The 25247-nt window shown below is 68.8% G+C and overlaps 1 protein-coding gene across 5 annotated transcripts in view; it reads left to right on the forward strand.

The window, feature by feature from the left end:
* Positions 1–24834, forward strand: part of AJAP1 (adherens junctions associated protein 1) — a 50473-nt gene extending 25639 nt beyond the window's left edge. For all 5 annotated transcript variants that reach the window (XM_055137812.1, XM_055137810.1, XM_055137808.1 and 2 more), the window contains exons 2-6: positions 3204–3949; positions 18770–18857; positions 20281–20523; positions 20870–20999; positions 24042–24834. In XM_055137812.1, the coding sequence (XP_054993787.1) occupies positions 3208–3949; positions 18770–18857; positions 20281–20523; positions 20870–20942 (1146 nt within the window). In that variant the 5' untranslated portion in view covers positions 3204–3207 and the 3' untranslated portion in view covers positions 20943–20999; positions 24042–24834. The remainder of the gene's footprint in view (positions 1–3203; positions 3950–18769; positions 18858–20280; positions 20524–20869; positions 21000–24041) is intronic.
* Positions 24835–25247: the final 413 nt, after the last annotated feature.

Here is a 25247-nt window from a genome sequence, read left to right on the forward strand (position 1 = left end):
GTAGCCCAACCCGGCCCCTTCAAACAGCTCTGTCCCGAGTGTTCGAGGGGGCAGGGTGGGGTTGGGGCAGAGACCCCCTGCGGGCACCGTGAGCATGCAGGCATGTGGGCATGCGGGCACTTGGGTAGGCGGGCCCTGAGGGCATGAGGCCCAGCGCGGGGCACCCGCTTCCTCGGGGCCTTGGCGGGTGCGTGGGTGGCATGGGCAGGCCCCGGGCGCAGGGGAGACGTGGGCGTGGGGGTCCTGGCGGGCAGGGAGGGCCTGGGGCTCCCTGGGGCCCTGCGCCCCCCCCGCCCCCCCCCCCCCCGCTGTCCTGCACCCGGCTGGGGCCCCCCGGGGCTGGCAGTGCAGCGCCTTGGGCAGAGGCGGGGCCGGGAGGGTTCTCAGCAGGGTCGGGGAGTCGCCGGGGACCAGCTCGTGCCTCCCGGGGGCCAGTGCCGCCTGCCGGCCCCAAGGGCGCCCCTGAGCTCAGCCCCGTGCCGGGGGGGGGGGGGCGCAGCTCCCGAGCAGGTGGGCGTCAGCGCCCAGGTCAGCACGCCGTGTCCCCCGCCAGCTCCCTCGCCCGCGGGTCTCGAGTTGGCGTCGGAGGGTTCGGGCTGAGCCATAGGGTGGGACGCGGTGACCCCGTGCTCCGCAGACAGGACAGGTGGAAACGTCTGGCCTTTCCAGAAGTTTCTCTCCAGCACAGTCAAAGTTACCCTGAAGCCCCTTATCTGAACCCCACAAGAGGGACACTCTCAAGGTGTCTGCCTGAGGTTGTTCCAGAACATTCCAGAAAGTTCTGGAGTGTCCTGGACGCCTGCCATCACAGGCAGCTACAGGAGCACTGTCCCAGGGAGCCAGGGGGTTTCCTAACAAGGGGCAGGGTGGTGACCTCCAGGGAAAGGGACGCCCGCCCGCTCCCGGGCCAGGGCTGTGGGGGCCGCCGGAGACCCCGTGTCCAGAGCCGGGGCGGGCTAGGTGCTCTCTCCCGAGATCCGGGTGGACTTGGCTGTGCGTCCCGGCTGGGGCTGGGGGACACGGGCGGGGAGGGGATGAGGCGCCGGCCCGGGCGGTGTCCAGCCCACCCTCCGCCCAGCGCAGTCCCGCCCAGGGCAGCCGGACACCCCGAGCCCAGCGACAGAGACCCTCGGGGCAGCCGGGGCGTCTGGGCGCGGGGGTCACGTGTGGGTGGGGGGTGACGGGGACGCGGGGGTCCGGCTCGGGCGTGGCCGCGGACACTGGACCAGTGCGGCGAGGCTGATGCTTCTCCCCGTGCCCCCCTGTCCCCCGTAGCCACCCTGTGTGCCTCAGTGCCCTGTCTCAGCTCCGGAGTCGCTGTGGGGGGCCGGGGCCCGGCTCCACCTGGTGGGACGCTCGGCGAGGGCTGCTCGGGCCGGGGGCGGGGCCTCCCCAGGCGTCAGTCTCGGGCTCCACGGACCGGGCGGGGGAGGGGGGACCCCGCAGGCCGTGCTCCGAGCACACCTGGAGCCCGAGACAGCAGCAGGCGGCGGGGCCCCACGCGCGGGCGGCTCCCCCCACACCTGCCCGCCAGCCCACGCAGCCCTGGGCGGGGGAGGCCCGTTCCCTGGAGCTGGGACTCAGCTGGGAGGGGAGGTTCCCATGGCAACCGGCGCGCCAGGCTGGAGGCAGAGGCAGAGGCTCCTTCCCGGGAAGTTCCGCGGCTGCGGTGCGTTTCCTGGGACCTGCCCCCTCGGGCTCCGGCTGCTCCTCCTCAGCCTGTCTTGCCGGGCGGGAGCACTGTGGAGGGAGCCCTAGCCGGGAGTGCTGCCTCGCCTGCCCAGCGTGAGGCGAGTGGGTCCGGGCGGCCTGGCGGCCGGTGCTGACCTCCGCTGTGCCTGGTGCGGGTGACGCGGCGCTGGCCGGGCCCCGGCTGGGCTGCGGAGTGGACAGCAGCCGGCACAGCAGTGGCACGTTTCCCTCGGACGCCCGCGCTGCCCGTGCCCCGCCCCCGCCCGGCGCAGGGGAGAAGGGCCACGGGGAGGGGCGGCGGGGACACACCCGCTCAGTCATCCCCCACCACACCGGACCCCGGCTCTCTCTGTCCAACGGACGCACGGCGCCGCCGACACGTCTAACCACCCCCACACACGCCTCTCACAGACAGGCAGCAGACACGCCTGTCCCACACACGCACAGACACGCCTGTCACACAGAGACATGCCTGTCTCACACAGACGCCATGTCTGACACAGACATGCTCGTCTCACACATGCACAAACACACCTGTCTCATACACAGACACGCCCGTCTCACACAGACACATCTGTCTCATATGCAGACATGCTCGTCTCACACATGCACAGACATGCCTGTCTCAGACATGCCTGTCACACACATGCACAAACACACTGTCTCATACACAGACACGCCCGTCTCACACAGACACATCTGTCTCATATGCAGACATGCTCGTCTCACACATGCACAGACATGCCTGTCTCAGACATGCCTGTCACACACATGCACAAACACACTGTCTCATACACAGACACGCCCGTCTCACACAGACATCTGTCTCATATGCAGACATGCTTGTCACACACACAGGCAGACATGCCTGTCTCACACACCCACACACAGAGCCTCTCTCACACATGCAGACGTGCCTGTCACACACAGACACGCTTGTCTCACACACATACACATACACGCCTGTCTCACACACACTTGCACTGAGCATTTCATGCCTGCTCACACCTGAGTGTGCTCCATCTCCCACTCCCCAGCACACACTCACACGCTCACACACACACACACACACTCACACACGCTCACACTCACACACGCTCACACTCACACACGCTCACACACTCACACACACTCACACGCTCACACACTCACACACACTCACACGCTCACACGCCCTCGCTGACCCCCACACCCCAGGCTCACCAGTCCCAGTGATGTGCCCTCTCGGCCTGCAGCCTGGGGCGGGCACCCCGTGCCCCTCCCGGGAGCACTGCCCCAGGGGCCGCAGAGGCCCCGCCCCTCAGGCAGCGGGAGGGCAGGGCCCCGGCGGGACAGCTCTGGGCCGGCACTGCCATCCGGCCACGCCGCGCTCTCGCGGGGGCAGGGGGCGGGTGGGGCCTGTCCCTCCTCAGCCGGCCCCTGTGGGGCGGGCCGCAGCGCCCAGACCGGCCCTTCCCCGGGCCCTCCCGGTGCCCGCGCTGCCCGCTGACCGCTCTCCCTCTCTCCCGCAGTGGCATGTCCTTCCGCTGGCCGGGCAGCGCCCTGGGAGGCCACGCGTGGGTCCTCATCGCCATGTTCCAGCTGGCCGTGGACCTGCCGTCCTGCGAGGCCCTGGGCCCCGGGCCCGAGTTCCGGCTCCTGCTCCGGCCGCCCAGCCGGCCGCCCCGTCCGTGGGGGCTGCGCAGTGGACAGCCCACGCGGGTGCCCGTGCCGGTGTGGGGCCCGCGGCCGCTGCCGAGCCCGCGGGGGGCCAGGCGGGCGCACAGACCCCGGGACCAGGCGGGCGCCCTGGTGCCCAAGGCGGGGCTCGCCAGGTCCCCCGCGGCCGCCAGGCCCGGCCCGTCCCTGGGCGCGGCGTCCACCGCGGCGGCCCCCGCGGGCCAGCAGCCCCTGAGCAGGGCCCGGCGGCACCTCCAGGTGGCCGCGCTCGGCGCCTTCGACGCCCGGCCGGGCCGGCCCACCCCGGAGCCCGAGTTCATCGCCTGGGGCCCCACGGGGGAGGAGGAGGGCCCCGAGGGCCACACGGTGCCCGGCGCCCTCGGCCCCACCACCGCCCACGTGTCCCCCACCCGGAGGACCACCATGGCCACCACCATCACCACGGCCACCGCCGCCACGCCCACGACACTGCAGAGCCCGGGCGCCACGGAGCCCCTGGGCCCGGGGCCTCGGTTCCCCTTCGGGACCAGCACCACGGAGCCGCCCACCAGGCCCGGCAGAGACGCCAGGCCCCCCCGCGTCCTGGGGGAGAGCTCAGGTAGGTGCCCGCGGCCGTGCCCCTGTCCGGGCGGGGCGGGCGCCCGGCTGGTGCACACAGCCGCGCCCTGGGGGTGCCGGGAGTCCGGGGGGCGGGGGCACGGCCCCTGGACAGCAGCTGTGCGGCGGGCGGGGGCGGGGTGGGGGGGCGGGGGCGGGGAGGGGGCGGGGTGCGGCGGGCGGGGGTGGGGTGGGGGGCGGGGCGGGGCTCTGTGTGGGTCCCAACTCCTCCCATCCTCTCCCGGGGGCCCTCAGCCTCCGGGTATGTCCATAGCCTCGTCCTGGCAGCGCCCTGGCCTGCGTCCCCCCAGAGCCAGGGACCCCGTCCTCTCTGGCTCCTCCGCTGTGCTCAGGGCCCCGAGGGACGTCCCCGAGGGTCCTGGCTGCCAAGGGCAGCAGTGAAGCGGGTGTGATCCCAAGGGCCCCAGCCCGCAGTGAGGGGCCCAAAGCCCCCGTGCCCGGCCGGCTCCTCACACCTCGGGTACTGTCCCGGGGCCCTCAGGGACCCCCTTGCAGAGGCCTCCTGGACGGTGAGTCCACGGCTGGCTGGGAGGCGTCCACGGCTGGGCAGGGTCGCTGCCCTGTGTCCTCCTTGTCCTGCATCAGGGCAGCTGGCACGGAGTCCGGCGCACGTGCCGGGCAGCGGGGAAAGCTCCGGCCCACCCGCGGCCGGGGGGCAGCGCCGGGCTCTGGGCACGAACGTTTGTCTCTGCCACGTGAGCACCGAAACCGTCCCCGTCGGCATCCCTGGGCACGGCTGGCCGCGGGCAGCGCCCCACACACAGGGAGGCCGGTCTGGGTAGAAACTGATTCCGGGCGCGGGAATCCCCCTCGCAGGCGGAAAGGGCGCGTGGTTCCCGTGATATAGTCGGGCGCCTGGTGAAGTCGTTTAGCAAAACACGTTGCCGAGGGGGAGTGGTGTGCGGTCACCTGTGTGCAGAGACACGTGTGTGTGGGGAGCTGGACACTGCTGGCCCCGCTGGGCTCAGAGGGCCCCGGAGTGGCTGCCGGAAGCTTCTCCCCCAGAGGGCACTCAGGACGGGCGGGGGGTTCCCGAGAGCTCGGGGCAGGGGCGGGGCAGACGCGGCTGACAGCACCCGAGCAGCCCCCACGGCCGTCGTCCAGGGCCGCCCCATCACCGCTAGCCCGGGGCTCGGGTCTCCCCAGTTCCCGCGTGTGGTCCAGAGGCTGCCCCTCCCCCGCCCTGCCGCCGGCTGGTCGCAGGGAGCTGGCGTGACCTGCAGGTCCCGGGAGTCTCAGGGGCGGGGATCCAGATGGGACCCTCCCACGGCACAGCCGAGGCTGGCACAGAGCAGCTGCGTGGGGTAGCGTGTGGCTGACGTGCCGGTGAGGGCGATGATGGTGACGGTGACGGTGGTGATGGTGACGGTGACGGTGGTGATGGTGACCGTGACAGTGGTGGTGACTGAGGCTATGGTGACGGTGGTGATGGTGGCCTTGGGGACCGCGGTGAGGACTGTCGCAGTGGGGATGGTGCTGGAGCTCGTGTCACAGGGCTGGGAGCCGGCCGCCCTCCCCCATCCTTGTCTGGGTCCGTTGTGAGGCTTCTGGTGAGGCCCCTCCCCTTTGTCCTCGACCCGGTGGCCCAGGCCAGGGCTGCCAGAGATGGAGTCTTCGGTGTCCTGGGCGCTGGGCACGGAGACTCGCCTGGGGCTCGCCTGCCACCCGCCCCCGCTCAACTGCCAGCCCCTGCCTTGAGGGACACCCCAGGAGCAGCCACGGAGCCTCCTCGGGACCTGGTCAGCCCAGAGTCTGGGCCCCCAGCTGCTCCGGACACAGTGCTCGGCCCTCCAGCTCCCTCCTGCCGGAGCGGCTCACGTTGGACTCGCTGGTGCGTCTGTGAGGACGAGGCCGGCTTCCCGACCCTCCGAACTTGTCACCGGGGACCCCCGTGTCCTGCGAGTGTCCCCACGAGCCCCTCGGCCTCCGGCTCCTGCTCGGACGCTCAGCTGACCTGCCCTGCAGAGCCACCAGGGCGCCACGGCTGCCTCACACATGCGACCCCTTCCCGGCGCCGCCGGGTGGAGGCAGACGCGGGGCGGACGGGCCGTCGAGACCCGCCCCCCCACTCGCCCGCGTGCCCGGGGAGGCGCCTCTCCTCAGGCTGAGGGGGTCCGAGGCGGACGGGCGCAAACTGCCGTGGTTTGGAGCGGCTCAGCTGGGGCAGGCGGGGGTCGGGGCCGATGGGGCCGGCAGGCGCGAGGCCGGGGGTTCTGGCTCCGTCGTTCCCGCCCGGCGGGAGGGGGGGACCGCGGCCGGACGCGCCTGCCCGCTGCTCCTGGAACTGTGCTCTCAGCAGAGAAGCCTCCGGCAGCTCCGACTCATTAAAGGCCGCCCCCGCGCTCTGGGCCGCGGCCCCCCCGGGGGTCGTCCTGCTGCCGCCGGCGCGTCCCGCTCTGGAAGCTTCTCTGGTGCCTGCGCCGCGCGGGGGCCGGGCACTGCGGAGTGGCTGGAACCAGCCCCGAGGCCGGGTGCTCTGACCCCCTTCGCCGCAGAGGGCCGGGCCGCGGGTTGGGGGTCGGGCGCCAGCAGCTGCATCGTGTGGCCTGTGAGCCCCTCGCAGGGCTGCCCCGTCCCAGGACTGGGCGCTCCCAGGGAAGCGGGTCAGCGCGGTCAGCACACGGGCCTGCCCGGGGCCGCCCCGTCACGGCGCCAGGTGGAAACGGGTGGGGGAGGGGGGAGGAGGGAGGGGGAAGGGGGGAGGAGGGAGGGGGAGGGGGGGCCCGCCCGGGTTCCCAGGAGGCCGAGTCCCAAGGTGCCAGCGAACAGGGCCTGGGGCGGGCAGGACGGGCAGGGACGTGGTGGTAGGGGGCGCAGGGCTCCGGGAAGCCCGGAGGACTGCGTGGCAGAGGCGGCCTGGGCGGGAGCCTCCCTCTGGGACCTCCCGCCAGGGCCCGTCACAGCGCTGGGGCGCCCAGGAAATGCTGCCTGGGGCCTTCGGGGGCTGGGGGAGGGGGGCAGGAACGGCCCCTCCCTGGGTTGCCAGCTCTGCCCCGTGCAGGGGCCCTTGGGACCCCCGCGGCAGACCCCGACTGAGCCCCGTGGCCCCGGCCGCGGCCCGCCCAGCCCCTCAGAGCTGTGGGCGACGCCAGCGGTTCCCGTGACGTGGAAGCGGGCAGGGAGGGCCCCGCTGACCACTGCGTCCTGCGGGCCGCCCCTTGCCCAGGGACAGGGAACGGGTCCAAGAGGGAGGACACAGGCCCCTGTCCTGGCCGGGGACCCCCGGATCTCTGCTCCCTGGTGGTCTCTGCTGTGTCCAGCGCCTCAGCATGGGGTGGGCACAGCTGGGCCCGGGGCCGCAGGGCGCCCGCAGCCTGGGCGGGGCCTGCCCTGGAGCCTTCCCCGGGCTGTGCCGAGTCCCGACCCTCCCGCCCCTCGAGATGGGGCCGTCCCCGGGAGGATTCGGGGGCTTTGGGGGACACTGAGGGTCCTCACGGGAGGGTCTTCACCCACGGAACAGGGGCTTCCGGACGTGTCCCTCGACCCTCCACGCACGCCCAAGGCCCTTCCGAGGAGCGGGAGGGCAGCGCGGGGGAGCGGGGACTGACCTTCGGCTTCTTCTGTTCCGGGTGGACGGAGGAGCAGGGTGGGCCACTGCCCCCGGGGTCGGGGGACATTGGCTCGACTCGCCCGAGGCGGCCCGGCTCCCCGCCCCGACTCTGCCCTCGCGGGTGACCCTGGGTGTGTCGGGGAGTGTCGGTCCCTGCGTCTGCTGCCGCCCAGCCCCGGGGTCAGTTCGGGGCTCCTGGAGGGGAGAGCGGCTGGCCCTGTGGGATGCCAGCCACTGTAGTCCCTTCTTGGGGAGCCCCTCCTCACACCCCCCGCCCCGCCCCGCCCCTGCCCTGCCCCTGGCTCTGTCCTGCACCTCGGAGGCCCAGAACAGCTGCTCCGAGGGGCACCGGCTCCTCCCCCCCCCCCATTTCACACCCGTGCAGCCCCTCTAGGCCCCGTGTCGGGTGGCTGGATCTGTCTCCGCCTGCTCTCCCCGGCTGCTGGCAGGGAGCTCCCGTCTCCTCCCCAGGCGCACGGAGACCCCCGTCTGGGGTGTGGGAACACGACATTCCTTCCCGAGTGACGGAGGCACTGACATTTGCTCAGGCTCCGACAAGAGGCGGCCATCTGGGCCCTGCGTCCTCTCCTGCCCCCGGGCCGGGGGGGGCCGAGCCCCACGGGCACCCCACTCTGCCGGGACTGCCCTGCACCAGGCACAGAGCAGCCCGGGGGGGGGAGGCTGAGGTCCAGCACCCCCGGCCACCCTCAAGGCCAGCCCGGTCACCGCCTGCCGGGTCCCCAAGGCCTGGGCTGTGCTCTGCCTCCTGCTGGAGAGTCCCGGGCCTGCGAGAGTGGACAGCGTGGACACTGGCCTCGCATGTGACTGATCCGGGTTCGATCCCCGGCATCCCATGTGGTCCCCTGAGCACTGCCAGGAGTAATTCCTGAGCACAGAGCACAGAGCCAGGAGTAAGCCCTGAGCACTGCTGGGTATGGCTCAAGGACCAAAAAGCCCCAAAAAGATAAGAGAGAAAGGAAGGAAGGAAGGAAGGAAGGAAGGAAGGAAGGAAGGAAGGAAGAAGGAAGGAGAGAAGGAAGAAAGGAGGAAGGATGGAAGAAGGAAGGAAGGAAGGAAGGAGGGAAGGAAGGAAGAAGGAAGGAGAGAAGGAAGAAAGGAGGAAGGATGGGAGAAAGAAGGAAGAAGGAAGGAGGGAAGGAAGGAAGGAAGAAGGAAGGAAGGAAGGAGGAAGGAAGGAAGGAAGAAGGAAGGAGAGAAGGAAGAAAGGAGGAAGGACGGAAGAAAGAAGGAAGGAGGGAAGGAAGGAAGGAAGGAAGGAAGAAGGAAGGAGAGAAGGAAGAAAGGAGGAAGGATGGGAGAAAGAAGGAAGAAGGAAGGAGGGAAGGAAGGAAGGAAGGAGAAAGGATGGAAGAAAGAAGTAAGAAGAAGGAAGGAAGGAAGGAGGGAGGGAGGGAAGGAAGGAAGGAAGGAAGGAAGGAAGGAAGGAAGGAAGGAAGGAAGGAAGGAAGGAAGGAAGGAGGAAGGAGGGAAGGAGGGAGGCACAGAGAGACGGAGCAGGCATGTCCGCCAGCCAGGCTCAGGGCGGCCCGAGGGACATGTCCTGCGTGCCCAGGTGTGCGCTGGTTCCTCTGACCGGACACTCCGGCCGCTGGAGGTGCCAGGCTCTGCTGCCCCTTGGCTTCGGGGAGACGGACCCCCAGCAGGCATCCTCCCAGCCCCTCTCCCCCGCACTGGCCGGCAGCTGGAAAGCCGGGAACCTTCACGGGACCTTCCCTGCCCCTCGGACCCCACAGCTCAGCAGGGAGCCGCGGCCGCTCCGGGACCGCAGCGGGCGAGTGTGGGCTGGATCGCCCGTGTCCCCGGCAGCCGTGGGCAGCAGGCGGGACCCGCTGCCGGACGTTAACCGAGGCCGTGCCCTGCGTCCAGCGTCCGTGTCCAGTAGGGCGGAGCTGGGCGCGTGTGAGGGAGGCCAGTGCGCCCTGACCCCGCCACGGGCGGGCTGGGCTGGACGCGGCTCCGCCCAGGGCCGGGGGAGGCCCGGCCACTCGCGCGGCTTCCCAGAGCCCAGAGGAACTTCCGGCGTTGAGATCTGCCCACACGCGGCGTCTGTGTCAGAACCAGAAATAGATCCCGAAGGTTCCTGCTCTGATTTCTGCGCGCATCGTTCTGGGGCGAGACGCGCGGAGAATGGGCCCGGGGGCGGGGCCCGGGACGCGCCAATCAGCGCCCGCGAAGCGCGCGCACGCCCCTCCTATTGGCTGGACGCGCCCCCCCATCTGCGCCCTTCAAACCCGACAGCATCAGACCTGCGGCCAGTGTAGGGGATGGAAGTAGCTGGCTGGCCGCTGCCGCCGGGAGGGCGCGGGCCTTGCCTCAGTGGCCGCCCAGCCCCACCAGGACTGACCCCTGCATCCCTGCGCACAGCTGCGGTGACCTCAACCCTCACCGCGCGAGCCCAAGACCCCTGGAGTGGGAGGAACAGGAGCAGCGGGGCGGGATGTCAGGTGTGGCCCAACCCGGGCTGAGTCCCCACGGCCTCTCCCCCCGGTGGAGCTCCCGGCTCCACTCCGTCCGGGCTAAGCGGAAGCTCGGGACAGACCTCCAGGCCCACTCGCAGCACCGAGAGGCCAGGTGACTTGCCCAAGGTCACACAGCACATGGCCTGGGGCGGGGCCCGGAGCAAGTTCCGAGCGGTCACTCTGAGTCTGAGCTCGCGGGCTGCCCGTCCCGTCCTCCCACGGTTTGGCCGGCCAGCAGTTACTAAGTCATTTTTATGGACTGTGAATGTCACTGGCCGGTCGAGCAGTCGGTGTGGGGGCAGAGCCCGGCTGCAGGGCGACGGGCACCAAGCCTCCCTCTTCCGCCCTCCGCCCCGAGCCTGGCTGACCCACCCCCTTCTCTGTCACTTCTCCAGCAGCCTCGTGGGGGGCTCGGGGCCCTCAGGACCGAGTCTGGGGGTCAGGAGGGGGCGGGACGCCGTGCCCCGCACGCCTCCCAGGTCAGTGCCACAGGGACACACCCGCTTGTTCTGCCTCTTCCCTGCGTCTGTGGGTTCCCGAGGCTGCACAGTGACTGGTGGGGCCTCTTGGGGTGATGGACCCCCCAGAGCAGAGAACGGGCCCAACCTTGTGCAAAGCCCGTGAGCCCCCACCCCAGGCCGAGTCTGGCACATGCGGTGTGGCCACGGGCCGCAGGGTCACGTGGACACTGGCCCCAGGCACCTTCGCTGGCGGGTGGACGGAAAGCCGGGAGTGGCTTCTCGGGGGAGCGGGGCCCAAGGGGAGCAGGGCTGGGCACCGTGCCCGGGGCCCCCAATTAGAAGCCTTTGGGCATCTAGGTGGGTGCCTAAGGCCCCTGTGCCTCATGCAGGGCCCACCGGCCGCTGAGCTGGGGGCAACCCAGGCCCCCTGTGTTGGTGACCAGCCCGCAGAGGGGGTCAGGGCGTGGAGGTCAGGGGAACCCAGACAGGGGCTGGACTCTGCCAGTCTGTGCCCCCAGGCCTGGACGTGGCACTGTGAAGGCTCCCGGAACGGCGTCCAGAGCGCGGCCGACACTGGCCCTGCCCCCAAACGCATCCCCTCCCCTCCCTGCGGCATCTCGGCTGGGCCCGTCCGGCTCCCTCTGGGCCCAGACGCGCTCCGGGCTGCGCTGCTCTTCCCGGAAGCGGCAGAGGCGTTGGTAGCTGGCGAGTGCCCACCGCGGGGGCTTCTCCTCCTGTACCAGGGTCCCTGCAGGGCGACGTGTCAGCCCCCTGGAATCCTGTGTTTGGGCAGAGGCACTCGGTCCGTTTCCCTCTGGGGTGCCCGGTCCCCTGCTGGGTCCTGGGTCTTGGGTGGGCCGGGTCCACCCAGGTGCAGGCAGCTCACAGGCCCCTCGTCCAGACGGGAAGCAGGGGGTCTCTGTGTGCACGTGTCCAGGCAGCCTGGCAGCTGGCCAAGGGGCCATGGGCAGGGGCGTGGATAAGTGGGTTCTAGAGCTCTTGCCAAGTTCTAGAGCTGCCCTCTGGGTTCTAGGTATGCCACCGGGTCCCAGAGAACTTTCTACATCTTGGAGGCCCTGGTGCCGGGCTCTACAGCTGCCCACCTGCTTCTAGAGTTGCCTGCTGGGTCCTAGGAACCTCACAGTGTTCTAGAGCTTCCCTTTGGGTTCTAGAGCTACCCGCTGGGTCCTAGAACCACCTACTGGGTCCTAGATATTTCACTGGGTTTTAGCTGCCTGCCAGGTTTCTAGAGCTGCCCACTGGGTCCTAGAGCTGCCAACTGGGTTCTAGAGACTTTACCAGGCTCTAGAGCTGACTGCCAGGTTTCTAGAACTGCCCGCTGGGTTCTAGAGTCGCCTTCTGGGTTCTAGAGCTGCCTGCTAGATTCTAGAGCCCTCACAGGTTCTGGAGCTCCCTTCAGACTCTAGAGCTGCCCGCTGGGTCCTAGAGATCTCACCGCGCTCTAGAGCTGCCTGACTCTGGGCACAGGACACAGATGTGGGTGTTGGCTGATGTTCAAGCTGGCGCTTCCACCCCTTTGTACACCCACAGGCAGACTCGTCGGTGGCCTGAGTGGCGGGGGAACAACCGATTTGGGGGACGCTGTTGGTGTCCCAAGGAGAAAGTTCTAGAGGGCCTCACACAGGCGTGAGGCGGCTCAGCCCAGACCAGCGCACTCTCAGCAGGGAGAGGGGCCGACCCACGCCACCCACCGTGGGGGGCTGTGAAGCAAAACCTTGAGCCTCGCAGGAGGGCGGCTGGGGCCCCAGATTCTGTGGTGCTGCAAAGGGGGTGTGTGTCATGGGGGGGCCGGCAGCGGGGGGTGGGGAGCAGGAGGCTGGAGGCGGGGGTGGGGCTGGCCGGAGGTTGGGGCCGTGTGGCTCCCAGAGCAGACAGTGTGGGCTCAGGGTTCCGAGAAGGAGTGGTGGGGGAGGGGCCGCGGTGGCCTGCCCTGCCCGTGCCCCCAGGTCCCGGCCCCCCTCTCAGCCCCTCGGGGCCGGATGTTGGGGCCGTCTGCAGGGTGACCCTGTCGGCTACAGGGACGGTGTTTCAGCGGCGAGAGGAGGGGCCCCGCCTGCCCACCCCTCTCAGCACCCCGCAAACACCCCGGTAGGCCCAGCTCGGGGCGGGGGGAGAGCGTGTCCCGGCCCCCCGCGGAGAGACCCTCCCCTGCGCCCCGTCCATGTCAAAGCAAGGCCGGATCCCCTCAGAGCTGCGCTGGGCCCACACATGTCCAGGCCACGTTGCCGTCCACTCCCTGGCGCTGGGCCTGGCCTGTGTCCAGGGCTGGCTGCCGTGCTCGGGCACGCTGTGCCCAGCGGGGAGAGCGGCACGGCCGTCGTGCTCCCGTAGCCGAGTTTCTGCCCGCGCGAGTGACCGCCCTCCGGGCCCCTGTGCGGCTGCGCCCACAGACGTCTGTGCGGGGTGCTCGGACCCCAGAACAGTTTGGGGGCAGTTTTCACAGGCCCGCTGTCCGTGTCGGGGGCTGCGGGAGGCAGGGCTGCCCAAACACACCCCAAAGACCCGGCGCCCGACGAGGCAGAGTCTGTGGCCCAGCGAATGCCAGGTAGGGGCACCGTCCAGGCAGGCAGAGGGCGGGCGAGGACCCGGGTCACAGCGGGCACGTGGCCCAGCCCACCCTCCTGGTCTTCGGTGTCCACAGTTCCCTGCACAGGCACCAGCGACCAGGGTGGGGGCAGGGCAAGGGAGGCCGTGGAGGCCCCGGCCAGGTCTGGGAGACCCCGACTGACCCCAGGCCATGGGCGCCCCGGCCTCGCTGCCCCTCGCAGGGTGGTGGTGTGACCACACGTGGGCACAGGAACTGGGAGGCAATGCCAGGCTGCCAGGGCCGAGCCGCCCGCACACACCAGCCATGCCGCAGGACAGAGCCGGGCACGATCCCTGGCATCCCATTCAGTCCTCACCAGGAGTGACCCCTGAGTGCAGAGCCAGGAGTCACCCCTGAGCACTGCCGGGTGTGGCCCAAGAACCAACAACAAAAGGGAAAATGTTTCCTCTTTCCTCTCCTAATTCCTCCATACAACCCTCCGCGCTCTGCTCACATACACGTTCATGGGTGCACATAGCATCCACATGGGGACACACATGCACAGATGTGTACACATGCAACACCATGCATTTGGGCGTATGCATATGTGTGTGCAAGGCATGCTGGCACATGACACTCATGTGTGCACATACATGCATATATGTGCAAACCCATAACGTGGTATCATGTGTGCACATGTACACACAATTCTATGTACATGTATATTTGCATGTTTGTACATGCACACTGGTATCTGGCTTTCATGTGCATTTATATGTACATACTGGAACATGGCATTCATATATGCACATGTGTCTATATGCACATAATATCATACACATGGCTACAAGCACACGTGTGTGCACAATACACTTTGCATATGTATACATTTCTCACATATGTAAAATAACAAGGTGTATATACATGTACTGGCACATGCCTGGGCAGTTGTGTGTATGTGTGTGTGCATGCGTGTGCGCACATGTGCATGTGTGCACACATGCGGGGTACAGAGGGTCTGCCGTCGGGAATCCTTGCTCCCCACACCCGGTTCAGGATGGCCTGGGGCGGGTGTCCCCCTTTCCTAAGCGCTGGTTCGAGGCAGCTTCGTGGTGTCGTGTCGATAGCGCACACGTCCGTGTGCAGCCTCAGGTTCTGAGCACACGTGCCTGGGCTCGGCCGCTCCCATTCCCGCCAGACGTAGTGCTGGCACCAGAGCCGGGGCCCGGGGCCCTTCTGCCCCAACAGGTGCCCCCAGCCCCACCCGCAGTCTTGTCTGTCCATCCGTCCTTTCCACCCATCCATCCACTCATCTCCTTGTCCGTTCGTCCGTGCTCCCGGCCCGGGGACTCTGTCCCCCTCCCGCATCCTGCCCTGGCCTTGAGTGCTCGTGCCGCTGCGGTGGGCTGCCGTGAGGGCCAGGTGGTCCCAGTGCCCCTGCAGGGCCGACCCACAGCAGCGCTGACCCCCTCCGGGCCGGCTGCGGTGTGGGCGGCCGTGACACGCACGGCTTTGGGGGCCGGCTCGAGGCTGAGGGTCGCAGCAGAGGGTGTCCCCAGCTTCCGGTCAGGGCAGAGGGGCAGAGGGGCCCTCGAGGGGCCTGCAGCAAGCGGTCAGAGTGGCCAGGGCAGGGCAGGCCCGAGGCTGGCGGCTGCTTGCAGGACGCGGTGTGTGACCCTGAGCCGGGAACACGCCTGCTTCTGGCCGACATTTGTCAAGGGCAGTGAATCGACCAGCAGAGGGGGGGTGGGCTCTGGGAGACAGCACTGCCCAGTGCCCACCCAGGCCTGCGGGGGTGCCAGTCTGGCTGGGCCCACAGAGAGACTGTCCCCGAGGGTGGATGCAGACACGAGTGTGCACATGCATGTACACACGCCCCCACATACTTACCTCAAGCAAGATGCACGCCCACACGCTTGCTCACAACTAATTATACACATCATGCATACCTCACACAGATGATGCACACATAGGCATACAGCAGCACATACAACACACATGTGTGCACAGGAACATATACACCACACAGATGATGCACACACAGGCACATGGCAACGGCAGCACACAAAACATATGTGTGAGCACACACAGGCACCTACAACCACGCAGACACATATACGTAGGTACACAGGTGCACATAAGTGCACACACATTAACACAGATACACATGCTTGCACACAAACATCTGCATGTGTCCACACTGGGAGGCTCACGTGCATACAGATGTGTGCACACACCACGTGCATGTGCATGTTATTCCTGTATGTATACAGGTGTGTACATTCAGCCGGGGCACACACGTGTGCACACACACCAAGCCAAGTTTCAGGCTCCATTGGGCACCGGGTGGCACAGCTCCCACGCCAACTCTGCTCAAATGCAGTTGGAAGAACCCTCTGTGCCCTACAGACAGCCAAGGGCACGGCCACGCTGCACCTCTGCCCATGCAGGGGTGGCAGTGCCAGAAGCAATTGTTTCGGGGCCTCCGCCCTCAGCCGTGGGGGCACCTGTGCAGGTGGGGGCTAGGAGGGCTCCAGGCACCTGGGGGAGGAAGCCTCCCCCGCCCCCGCCCCCGCCCTCCGCCCCCACCCTCCGCCCCCGCCCTCCACTCCCGCCTCCCGCCCAGCCTTTGGCTTCTCTCCAGGCCACGGAGACGGAAGCTGCTCCTGGCCGCGTCACGGCGGCTCTGCCAGCTCCAGGCACGGCCCCGCAGGCGGCCAGCACTGGGCCAGAGTCCCTGAGCCTTTCGCCTCGGGCAGGCGGTGCTCCTGCCCGGCTGCCCTTCCCAGAATGGACAGAGTCTTGGCAGAGCCCAGGGGGCAGAGGGCAGAGGGCAGAGGGCGGGAGGCAAGCCCGGAGCTGTGGTCTCGGGGCTGAGGCCCCTGAACCGTCTCCTGAGGATCGGTCGGCGTTCCCGGCGTTCCCGGCGTTCCCGGCGTTCCCGGCGCTCGCAGGGCTGCAGGCGGGGCTTGGCTCGGGCACGGCGGGCACAGGCTGGTGAGGCTGCGGCAGGCAGCGGGTCCGGCTCTGTTGCCCACCAGTTTAGGCGTTGCTGCTTTGCAGCGGGAACGTTCAGGGACCCGGACCCCCGAGCAGGGCCGTGGGGCCTCGGGGTTCAGCCTGGAGGCACGGCGGGGGGCCGCACCCTGCATGGACCGAACAGGGGGCCGGGTGGGGGCCCACGGGGTGGACCTTCCGGCTCCCAAGCCCTGGGCACTCATCCTCCAACCTTTGCGCAAAGTTTGCTCCCCGAGCTTGGGGCGACAGCAGCCCCCCGGCTTCTCCCTCTCTCCATCCTCCGGGGGCAGGGCCAGGTGTCCTGCTACTTCCCTGAAGACCCAGTTTCTGCCTCCATCATGCCAGGCCCTGCGTGCCCTGGCCCGGTGATGGGGGGGGGCACCGCTCGCCGGACCCTGGGTGGCTGCAGGCCCAGGCTGCTGGGAGGGGTCCTGTGGGACCCCAAGTGCCTCCGTCCGGCCCTGCCCGGTGCCAAGGAACACTTTGAGTGGCACGGGGTGACCCTGCCCCAGCCACACAGCCCAGGCGCAGGGCGTGGACAGGTGGGCCCGAAAGCCCGGTATGGGATTTGCTGCCTGGAGGGGGCGGCCAGTGGGACGGGGCCCCCAGAGCATCTCTGCAGGTCTGAGCCTGGCCCTGCGGGGCCACAGCCCTGAGCATCAGGCAGTGGGCGGCCGGGGGTCTCCCGAGCCCAGTGCTGGGTGCGGTTACTGGCTCCCCCCGCCCCCAGGTCTCATGTCTGCCTTTCCAGCACGGGGACTGGCCTCCGCCCAGCTGTGGAGAGGCGGGCGGGGCTGGCAGTGGCTGAGACCCCCGCTCTGTGCTCAGAGATGGGACAGTGTGAGCTGGGGAAGGCCTGGGCTTGGCTTGGAGCCAGGCGAGGGTCCCTGGGGTCCACTGTCTGTCTGTCTATCTGGAGGGGTGCAGCGGCGCCTGCCAAGGACTCGGCCCCTGCCAGCCCAGCCCTGACCTCAGCAAGGCCATCCCCATGGGGCAAGCTGGGCTCTGCTGTCCTGACAGACATGGGACAGCGAGTGGCATGGAGGCCGAGGGCTCCTCACCTTGCTTCCAGAAGCTTCCCCCTCCCAAGCGGAGCCCAGGCTCAGCCTGAGCCCAGTGAGCTGGCCCCGCCGTGTGTGGCCTTTCCCTCGGATGGACTTTGGACCACCCCCCGGGCACAGCACCTCCCTCGCCTGGCTGCTCCCGCGTCACAGATGCCAGGATTGCTGTGCCGAGTCGTCAGGGCTCACCCTGATTCACCTGATGACTGATGTTGCTGGCATCCGGGTCCTTTATCACCCCTTATCTCATCACCCCCAGCCTTACCTCCAGTGTCATCATCATCAGCACTACCATCAGCATCAGCATCAGCATCAGCATCACTATCAGCATCAGCACCACCATCAGCACCACCGTCAGCATCACCATCAGCACCATCAGCATCACCATCAGCATCACCATCAGTATCAGCATCAGCATCACTATCTGCATCAGCACCACCATCAGCATCAGCATCAGTGTCAGCATCATCCCCATCAGCATCAGCACCACCATCCCATCTGCACCACCAGCAGCACCCTCACCACCAAGATCAGCATCTTCGCCATCAGCACCACCATATTTACCACTACCACCAGCACCAGCATCACTTTGACCATTTCCATCACCACCATAATCCCCATCATTACCACCCTCACCATCACCACCAGCGCTGTCCACACCATCACCACCATGACCCCAGCACCATCCTCAGCCTCCCCACTCTCCCCAGCGGTCACCGAGCCCGGTCACGCGGCCCTCTGAGGGCACCTGGCTTTCTCCAGGTCCAGCTGTGTGGTGGGCGAGGCTGGACAGTGCCCCCCGCAGCGCCCAGCCCTGAGTCCTCTCCAGTGACCGGGCAGCTGCTGGGTCCCAGGGAAGTGGACGGTGGGGGTCACTGCGGAGGGCCGTCACCAGCTTCCCCCGGGCGGGCTGACCCGGCTGTTCAGAAGACAGACCGACCCAGAGGGTCTTGGCAGGTGCCACCCAGGGGGCAAAGGGCGTGGGAGCCGTTGGTGAGGGGAGAGGCCTGCCCGCGTGTCCCCAGAGTTGCACGGTCGGTGCTTAATAAGCAGCTTTTCATTGGACGTCAGCGTGAGGGGACGGAGGCCGTGGCATTCGCACTGGGGGGGCCAGTGCAGGCTTGAGTTCCCGCAGACTCGGACCCCAGGGCCGGGCGCGTTGGCCGTGGGCAGGTCCCTGGGGGGGCCGCGATCGGTGGAGAGGGAACGTTCGTCTGTGCATCTGCTTGGCTCCGGAGCGCCCCGTGGGCACAGGGCATGTCAGCGGGCAGAGGGCGAGCCCCTGCCCCAAAGGGTGGCCTGTGGCCTCCGCATCAGCTGAGCTGTGGCCCGAGCCCTGGACGGCTGGGCAGGCACCCGCGGGCTGGTCCCAGGAGGATGAAACCGGGGCCGAGGGCAGCTGGGGGGACAGGGAGAGGGCAGCGAGCCGACCAGTCAGCAGCCTGCAGAGTGACCACTCCCAGGGCCGGTCCCCTCCACCCAGAGCCCGCTCAGACGGGAGATGCGGCCCTGGACCGGCCAAGACACCCGGAGGAAGCGTAGCCGGGGCTCCCCAGCCCCCGCCCCCTCCGGCCCCCTCAGTGTCCGGGGCCAGGACCCCCACGCCACCGCCGGCCACCCCCTCTCGGCGTCCAAGGCCCTTCCTGTCCCGGGGGCGGGGCTGACCCCTGCCGTGTCCGCAGGCCTGGCCGTGCACCAGATCGTCACCATCACTGTGTCCCTCATCATGGTCATCGCTGCTCTCGTCACGACGCTCGTCTTAAAGAACTGGTAAGGACGCGCCACTGCCCGGGCCAGACCGCAGCACGCCCCCCCAGCTCCTCCCTCGCCCACCTCCTGCCCGCCCTGGCCGTCTGGGCGTCTGGGCCCGGCTGAGTCACGCGGCCTCCGCCCCGTGTCCTGCCAGCGCTGAGTCTGCGGAACTAGGTCGCCCGCTTCCCCTGCGGCCGGCCTACTTTGAGGGCCGCGCTGGGCAGCACCTGAGACGCCTGGGGGAGTCGGGGCTGCCGGTGACCCAGGGCTGCCCCCGAGAGGGGCCCGGCGGGGTGGCAGCCACCCTCCCGCCCAGGCGCCTCCGCCGCCCAGAGACCCCAAACGGGGCTGCCGCTCGGGGGGCCGGGCCCCAGGATGTTACCCCAGGACACGCCTGGGCTGCCCTGCTGGCCAGCAAGCCAGGGCCCGCCTGTCTGCCGGGGTCATAGGATCAAGGCTGGGGTCGTGCGGTCAGGGCAAGGCTCATAGGGATAAGTCAGCACCAGAGCCACAGAGGTCAGCACTGGGGTCACGGGGAGGTCAGCACTGGGGCCTGGGGGTGGGTGGGCAGGGAGGGCAGCCCCTCTGCAGAGGCCCTTCCGGAACAGCCCGGCACAACGGCCCGTGACCCCGGGGTCCAGGGTTCCCCCATCTCTCACCTTGCCCCTGGGGTCCGTGTCACGGGAGGCAGGTGGGGCCGGGCCCGTGGGGGTCCTTATCCGTGAGCGTGAGGAGGTCCCTTTCCTCCGGCTCCTGCCCGCCGGGCTCCCGTGTCCGCTGGCCTGGCCTGGGGGCTCAGGCCGGGCACCAGGGCTCCCCGAGGGCGACGGGCAGGACGACCCCCAGCCTGTCCCAGAAGCTCCCACCCCAGCACCTATGGGCTCCGATTCAGACAGGCCGTCCTGGGGAAACCGAGTCAGGGACCCTCTGACCTGCCCCCTCCCAGACGCCTTACCCTGGTGGCCACGTCTGGGATGGACGCTGGACAACGGGGAAAGCCGCCGCTTGGGGCTGGCACTCACCCCTTAGTGGGGAACTAATTAGTGCTGGGTCAGTCCCCGGGTGGCCGTCCAGAGGGGCCCCAGCAGGCCCAGGGCACTAAGCGAGGTCCTGTGGGCGTGTGCAGCAAGTCCGGGGGCATGTGTGGGCGGGGGCGGGGACGGAAGGGGGGGCACGCACGCGCCCCCAGCACAGGGGAGGAAGGCGCGCCTGGGCACGGGCGCACTCCCGAGGCAGGGGCTCCCGAGCACGCGCCCCCCGCCCCGAGCGCGCGCCCCCCGCCCCGAGCGCGCGCCCCCTCCCCCGAGCACGCCCCCGAGCGCGCGCCCCCTCCCCCGAGCACGCCCCCGAGCGCGCGCCCCCCGCCCCGAGCGCGCGCCCCCTCCCCCGAGCACGCCCCCGAGCGCGCGCCCAGCCCGCCCGTCCGTCCGTCCGTCCCCAGCTGCGCGCAGAGCGGGCGCGCGCGGCGCAGCGGCCGGCAGCGCAAGCTGCAGCAGCAGGAGGAGAGCTGCCAGAACCTGACGGACTTCGCGCCCGCGCGCGTGCCCAGCACCCTGGACGTCTTCACCGCCTACAACGAGACGCTGCAGTGCTCGCACGAGTGCGTGCGCGCCTCCGTGCCCGTCTACGCCGACGACACGCTGCGCTCCGTGGGCGAGTTCAAGTCCACGTTCAACGGGAACCGGTGAGTGGACGCGGCCCGAGAGGCCCCCCCCCCCGCCCGGCCGGGGCGACCCCGCAGCCCCGGGCCCGCGCCCACTCGCAGCCCCGTCACACGGCGGGGACAGGGGCGCGCGGGGGAGGCGCGGGGTTGGCGCCCGTGGCCCGTGTGGACCGGGACCAGCCTTGCCCCCTCCAAGGGCCGGAGCCGGGGCCCCGCGGGAGTGCCCGCCCCTGGCACCGAGCTGTCCCCGCCCCGTGACCCCGCCCGGTGACCCCGAGGGAAGGTCACTGCTGCGGAAGTCTCCGCCCGGGGTCCCCAGGGGTCGCCACTGGCCTAGCCCCGCCGCAGCCTGCCCTCCCGCCCGCAGGCCGCCCTCCTCCGACCGGCATCTGATCCCTGTGGCCTTCGTGTCTGAGAAGTGGTTCGAGATCTCCTGCTGACGGGCGTGTGTTTCTACCCTCCCGGGGGCTGGGCAGAAGCCGTGCATCCCCTTTATGGTGCGTACCCCACCCCCCACCCGCGGGGGACGCGACGTGTGGGACTGAGCGTGCCAGTGGCCTGTCACGGGGGACCCGCGCAGGGGAGAGGGCCCAACTTGCAGCCCCATGCGCAGCCCACCCACCGTCCATCCCCGACACCCCTGGGGTTCCCTGGGCCCTGCCAGGAGGGACCCCCGAGCACTAAGCAGGAGTCAGCCCTGAGCACTGCTGGGTGTGGCCTGAGACGAAAGCCAAGACGGGCAGGCAGATGGGGACCAGGCTGCGAGGCCAGAGAAGGCTCTGGAAGGATCCAGGACACAGACCCACACACTCCACCCCGCCTGGACGCCTCGGCAGGAGAGCCCAGTGGGCAGGACCAAAATGCAGCCGTGAGAAAGGACAGTGAGGAGGACGCCCTTGGCCACGGAGGGGCCGGGCCCAGACGCACTGGTCTGAGGCCGGAGAAGCCCCAACGGCCGAGCCTGGCCTCTGCCTTCTGGCCTCGTCTCGCCCCTGTGGAGACCACCTCTCAAGAACGGGGCGTGTGGACGGTAGGGACGTCCCTCCCCCGCCCTGGGCACAGCTGCATCGTCGGGGCGGGGTCTGCTGGACGCACAGACCCCGGGTGCAGCCCCCCGCGGTCCCGGGGGCCCTGGGTCTGAGCTGCAGGGGGAGCCGGTCGCACCCACTCCCAGCCCTGACGAGGGGCTGCTCCACCACCCTCGCTGCCCGCAAAGCCATCCAGGGCCAGAACGGCCGGCGGGTGCTGTCCAGGGTCTGGCCCGCCTGGGCACGCGTACATCACCGTAGCTCGGGAAGGGCCTGCGGCTCCCTAAGATTCCCGGCACAGGAGTCCACGTGTCACTGCGCCCACCTGCGTGGGTGTCCAGCCACTGCGCAGACCCTCGTCCCCGTTAGGTCTGGAGAATGCACAGAAGTCTCAGCTCCCGGCGCCGGAGCTGTGGGCTGACCAGGACTCCGCCCCTGCCCAAGGCCGAGGCGCTTGGGACCCCTCCCCGGGCACCGTCACCCTTGGACATCCAGGCAGCAGGGCCCCAGGAGCCCCAACAGTCCTGCCCTACGGCAAGCGAAGGGAAACCAAGGCACAGCCTCGGTGGACAGGGCAGCTCGCCCCGAGGCACTCGGGAGACCCCGTCCCGCTCCCCTGCCCCCCGTCGTGTCTGAGGAGCCTGGGCGGGCAGGGCCGCTGCAGGCGGCCGCCCGTCCCCCCCCCCCCCCCCAGAGGCCAGGGGCGCCCTGTTACAGCCGCTCACGTCAGGAGCGATGATTGACTCAGACGCTCAGCCAGGAGCTGCCAGCGGCCCCCACTCCCCCCACACACACACACACCGTGCAGGAGTGGCCCGAGGCCCGCGGGGTGGTGCCCGGACCCTGGGCAGCGGCACCCCAGCCCGGGCGGCCAGCAGCCTCCCCCCTCCCCGGGATCCGTGGCTGCCCCCCCGCCCCCGCCTCCCCCCAGTCAGTGGGTTCCGGCCACCCAGGCTGCGCGGCCGCAGCTCTTTCCTGTCCGTCCCCAGCCCGGAGAAGCGGGTTAGTCCCGAGCTGGCGCGTCCCTTGTCAGCCCCGGAGAAGCGGGTTAGTCCCGAGCTGGCGCGTCCCTTGTCAGCCCTGGAGAAGCGGGTTAGTCCCGAGCTGGCGCGTCCCTTGTCAGCCCTGGAGAAGCGGGTTAGTCCTGAGCTGGCGCGTCCCTCGGCGCCGGGAAGGAATGAAGCTCCCGAGTCCAGGCGGGTGGGGAATAAATCAAGTCATTATTTCCCAGACACACTAACGGCAACGAATCGTCCTTGTAATCATGGGGAGAACCGGCACCTGGGCCCCGGCGAGGCCAGAGGCCAGAGGCCGGGCGGCTGGGAGCGCGGGGCCGAGGGACCCTCCGCCGGGCCGCCCGCGGGGCGGGGAGCAGCCACCGAGGCTCTCGGACCCAGGGCTGAAGCTGAGCGACTGTGGCAGGAAACCCTCCCTGGGGCCCCTCAGCCACACCCCCTAATGCCCCCCACCCGTGCCCCCTCCTCCCACGAGCCCCCGACCCACTCAGGCCCCTTGGAGTCTGCAACTCTGCATCCAGAATTCCCGGCATTTTCTTTTCTTTTCTTTTCTTTTCTTTTCTTTTCTTTTCTTTTCTTTTCTTTTCTTTTCTTTTCTTTTCTTTCCTTTTCTTTCTTTGCTTTCTGGGTCCACCCAGCAATGCTCAGGGGTTACTCCTGGCTCTACACTCAGGAATTACTCCTGGCAGTGCTCGGGGGAGCCTACGGGATGCCGGGGATCGAACCCTGGGCAAGGCAAACACCCTCCCCGCTGTGCTGTCACTCCAGCCCTGATTCCCGTCATCTTAAATCAACATTTTCAAACATCAGTAAAACATGTGCAGCTTGGCTCGACCCCTGACCTCTTCACCAGAAGGCCCAGGGGGCACCAGCCACTTCCCACTGCTGGCGATTTCCTCCCACCCAGACCCCCACCCAGGTTTCCCTGTGATCCCCAGAGCAGGACAGCCAGCCGGGAACCCAGCCCCCAGCGGGGGGTGCAGACCCTACGGGCCTCGTCTTGGAGTGCGCAAGAGGGCCGGGCGGGGGCCCCCTCGCGTGCCACACCCCTCTCACCGCCGGGGCCCCAGGGACAGACCCAGTAAGGGGCTGCGGCGGACCCCCAGCGGGTACGGAAGGAGCACCGCAGCATTGTGGGGGCCTAGGCCCCCCAGCTGCAGGCGGGGCGCCCTCCTAGGGGTCCCCTGCAGGGCTGAGGGCGGTGTGTCCCGACCCCTGGGCCTGGGGTTCCCGAGCTCCAACGGGACCCCCAGGCCGGACCCTGAGGCTCCCCTGCAGCGCCCCCAGCCCAGGGCCGGGGGGTCGGTGTCCACGTGCCCTGAGCTGCTGCCTGCGGGTGGGGGCGAGAGGACCCCCCGGACACAAGGGTCCCGGGGCTGGGCAGCCCTGACGCCCGCCGCCCGCGGCCCCTGTGCGTGGCCAGGGCCCTGTCCAGCCCCCTCGCCGTGGCACCTGGGGCCCGCCTGGCCGCCCTCACTCTCTGGTCTCTCCCCAGGATCCCGTCGGCGAACCTGTAAAAATACAAACTACGACACACGCGCCTTCGCGCCCAGCCGGGAGGCCAGAGCTATTTTTCTACGTTCACGTCTGCGGGAGCTGCTCGAGGGGCGAAGGGGGCGAGGCGGGAGCCGAGGACGGGGCGCGACGCCGCCACACGGGCCCCGCCTGGACCGAGACTCGAGCCTGTGCCAATAATACCATAATGTGCCATGAACCGACCCGGAGGCGGCGCTGGGGCCCAGCAGACGGCGCGGACTCCGCCCAGGGGAAGCTACTTCTGGTTATTATACATATATAAATATATAAATACAGATACACGCACACACACGCACACACACACGCACACACACGCACACACACTTTTTTTGTACTGTAGCAATTTTTGAAGATCTTCCACGTTCCTTTTTAAAAAAAACGTGTTCTCGGCTCCCAGAGCTGGTTTATTCCACACGCTTAGTACGGACAGGACCGACTGTGTTTTCTACCTTGGCGACGCACATATATATGCATATATCGGATTACAGTTCCAGAGTGACCTGCCGCCCGCCGCCACCACGCACGGGCCCCCCGTGACACACCGCCTGGCCGCTTCCGGCGGGAGAACGCCGCGTTTTCTACCCAGGCATATAAATAGATATATACACGCACACACTTACTCTCTTTTTTTCGTTCCCTCGTTCGAAGATGCCGCCTCTCGGCCGCCGAGCCCCGGCCTGGGGGGTGGTGGATTCTCGGCCATCTTTGTGTTATACAGACATAGCGCGAATTAAAGACATTCTCAGTGCCAACACGCGGGGCGGTGGTCTTCTCTGAGTCCTCGCACGGGGCCCTGCCAGCCGCGGCCTCAGGCCCCTGACCCTGGCCGCTGGGTCCCCGCTGGACTTGGGGCCCCCGGGGGCCACCGTCTGGGTTGCCCGACGCCTGCTCCCGCAGATAAAGGGTCGGCCAGGCCCCACCCCGGGGAACTGGCACCCCAAATGCCATGGGGGCCTGCCAGGCTCAAACCCTCGGCCCCACGGTCTTGCCCTTGGACCCCAGGTCGGGAGGGGGCAGCTGGCCCCGAGGCGGTGTCTTGGGGACCTTTAGGGGCTCTGCCTGAGCTCGTCCCAGGGAGCCCGTGAGAGACGGTCTCGGCTGCCAGCCTCGTTGGGAGGGCCGTGGCGTGACTGGGGTGTCGGGCCAGGGCACGTGACCCGGCCGG

Source organism: Sorex araneus, chromosome 5, assembly GCF_027595985.1.
Source record: "Sorex araneus isolate mSorAra2 chromosome 5, mSorAra2.pri, whole genome shotgun sequence".
In the NCBI taxonomy this organism is placed as follows: Eukaryota; Metazoa; Chordata; class Mammalia; order Eulipotyphla; family Soricidae; genus Sorex; species Sorex araneus.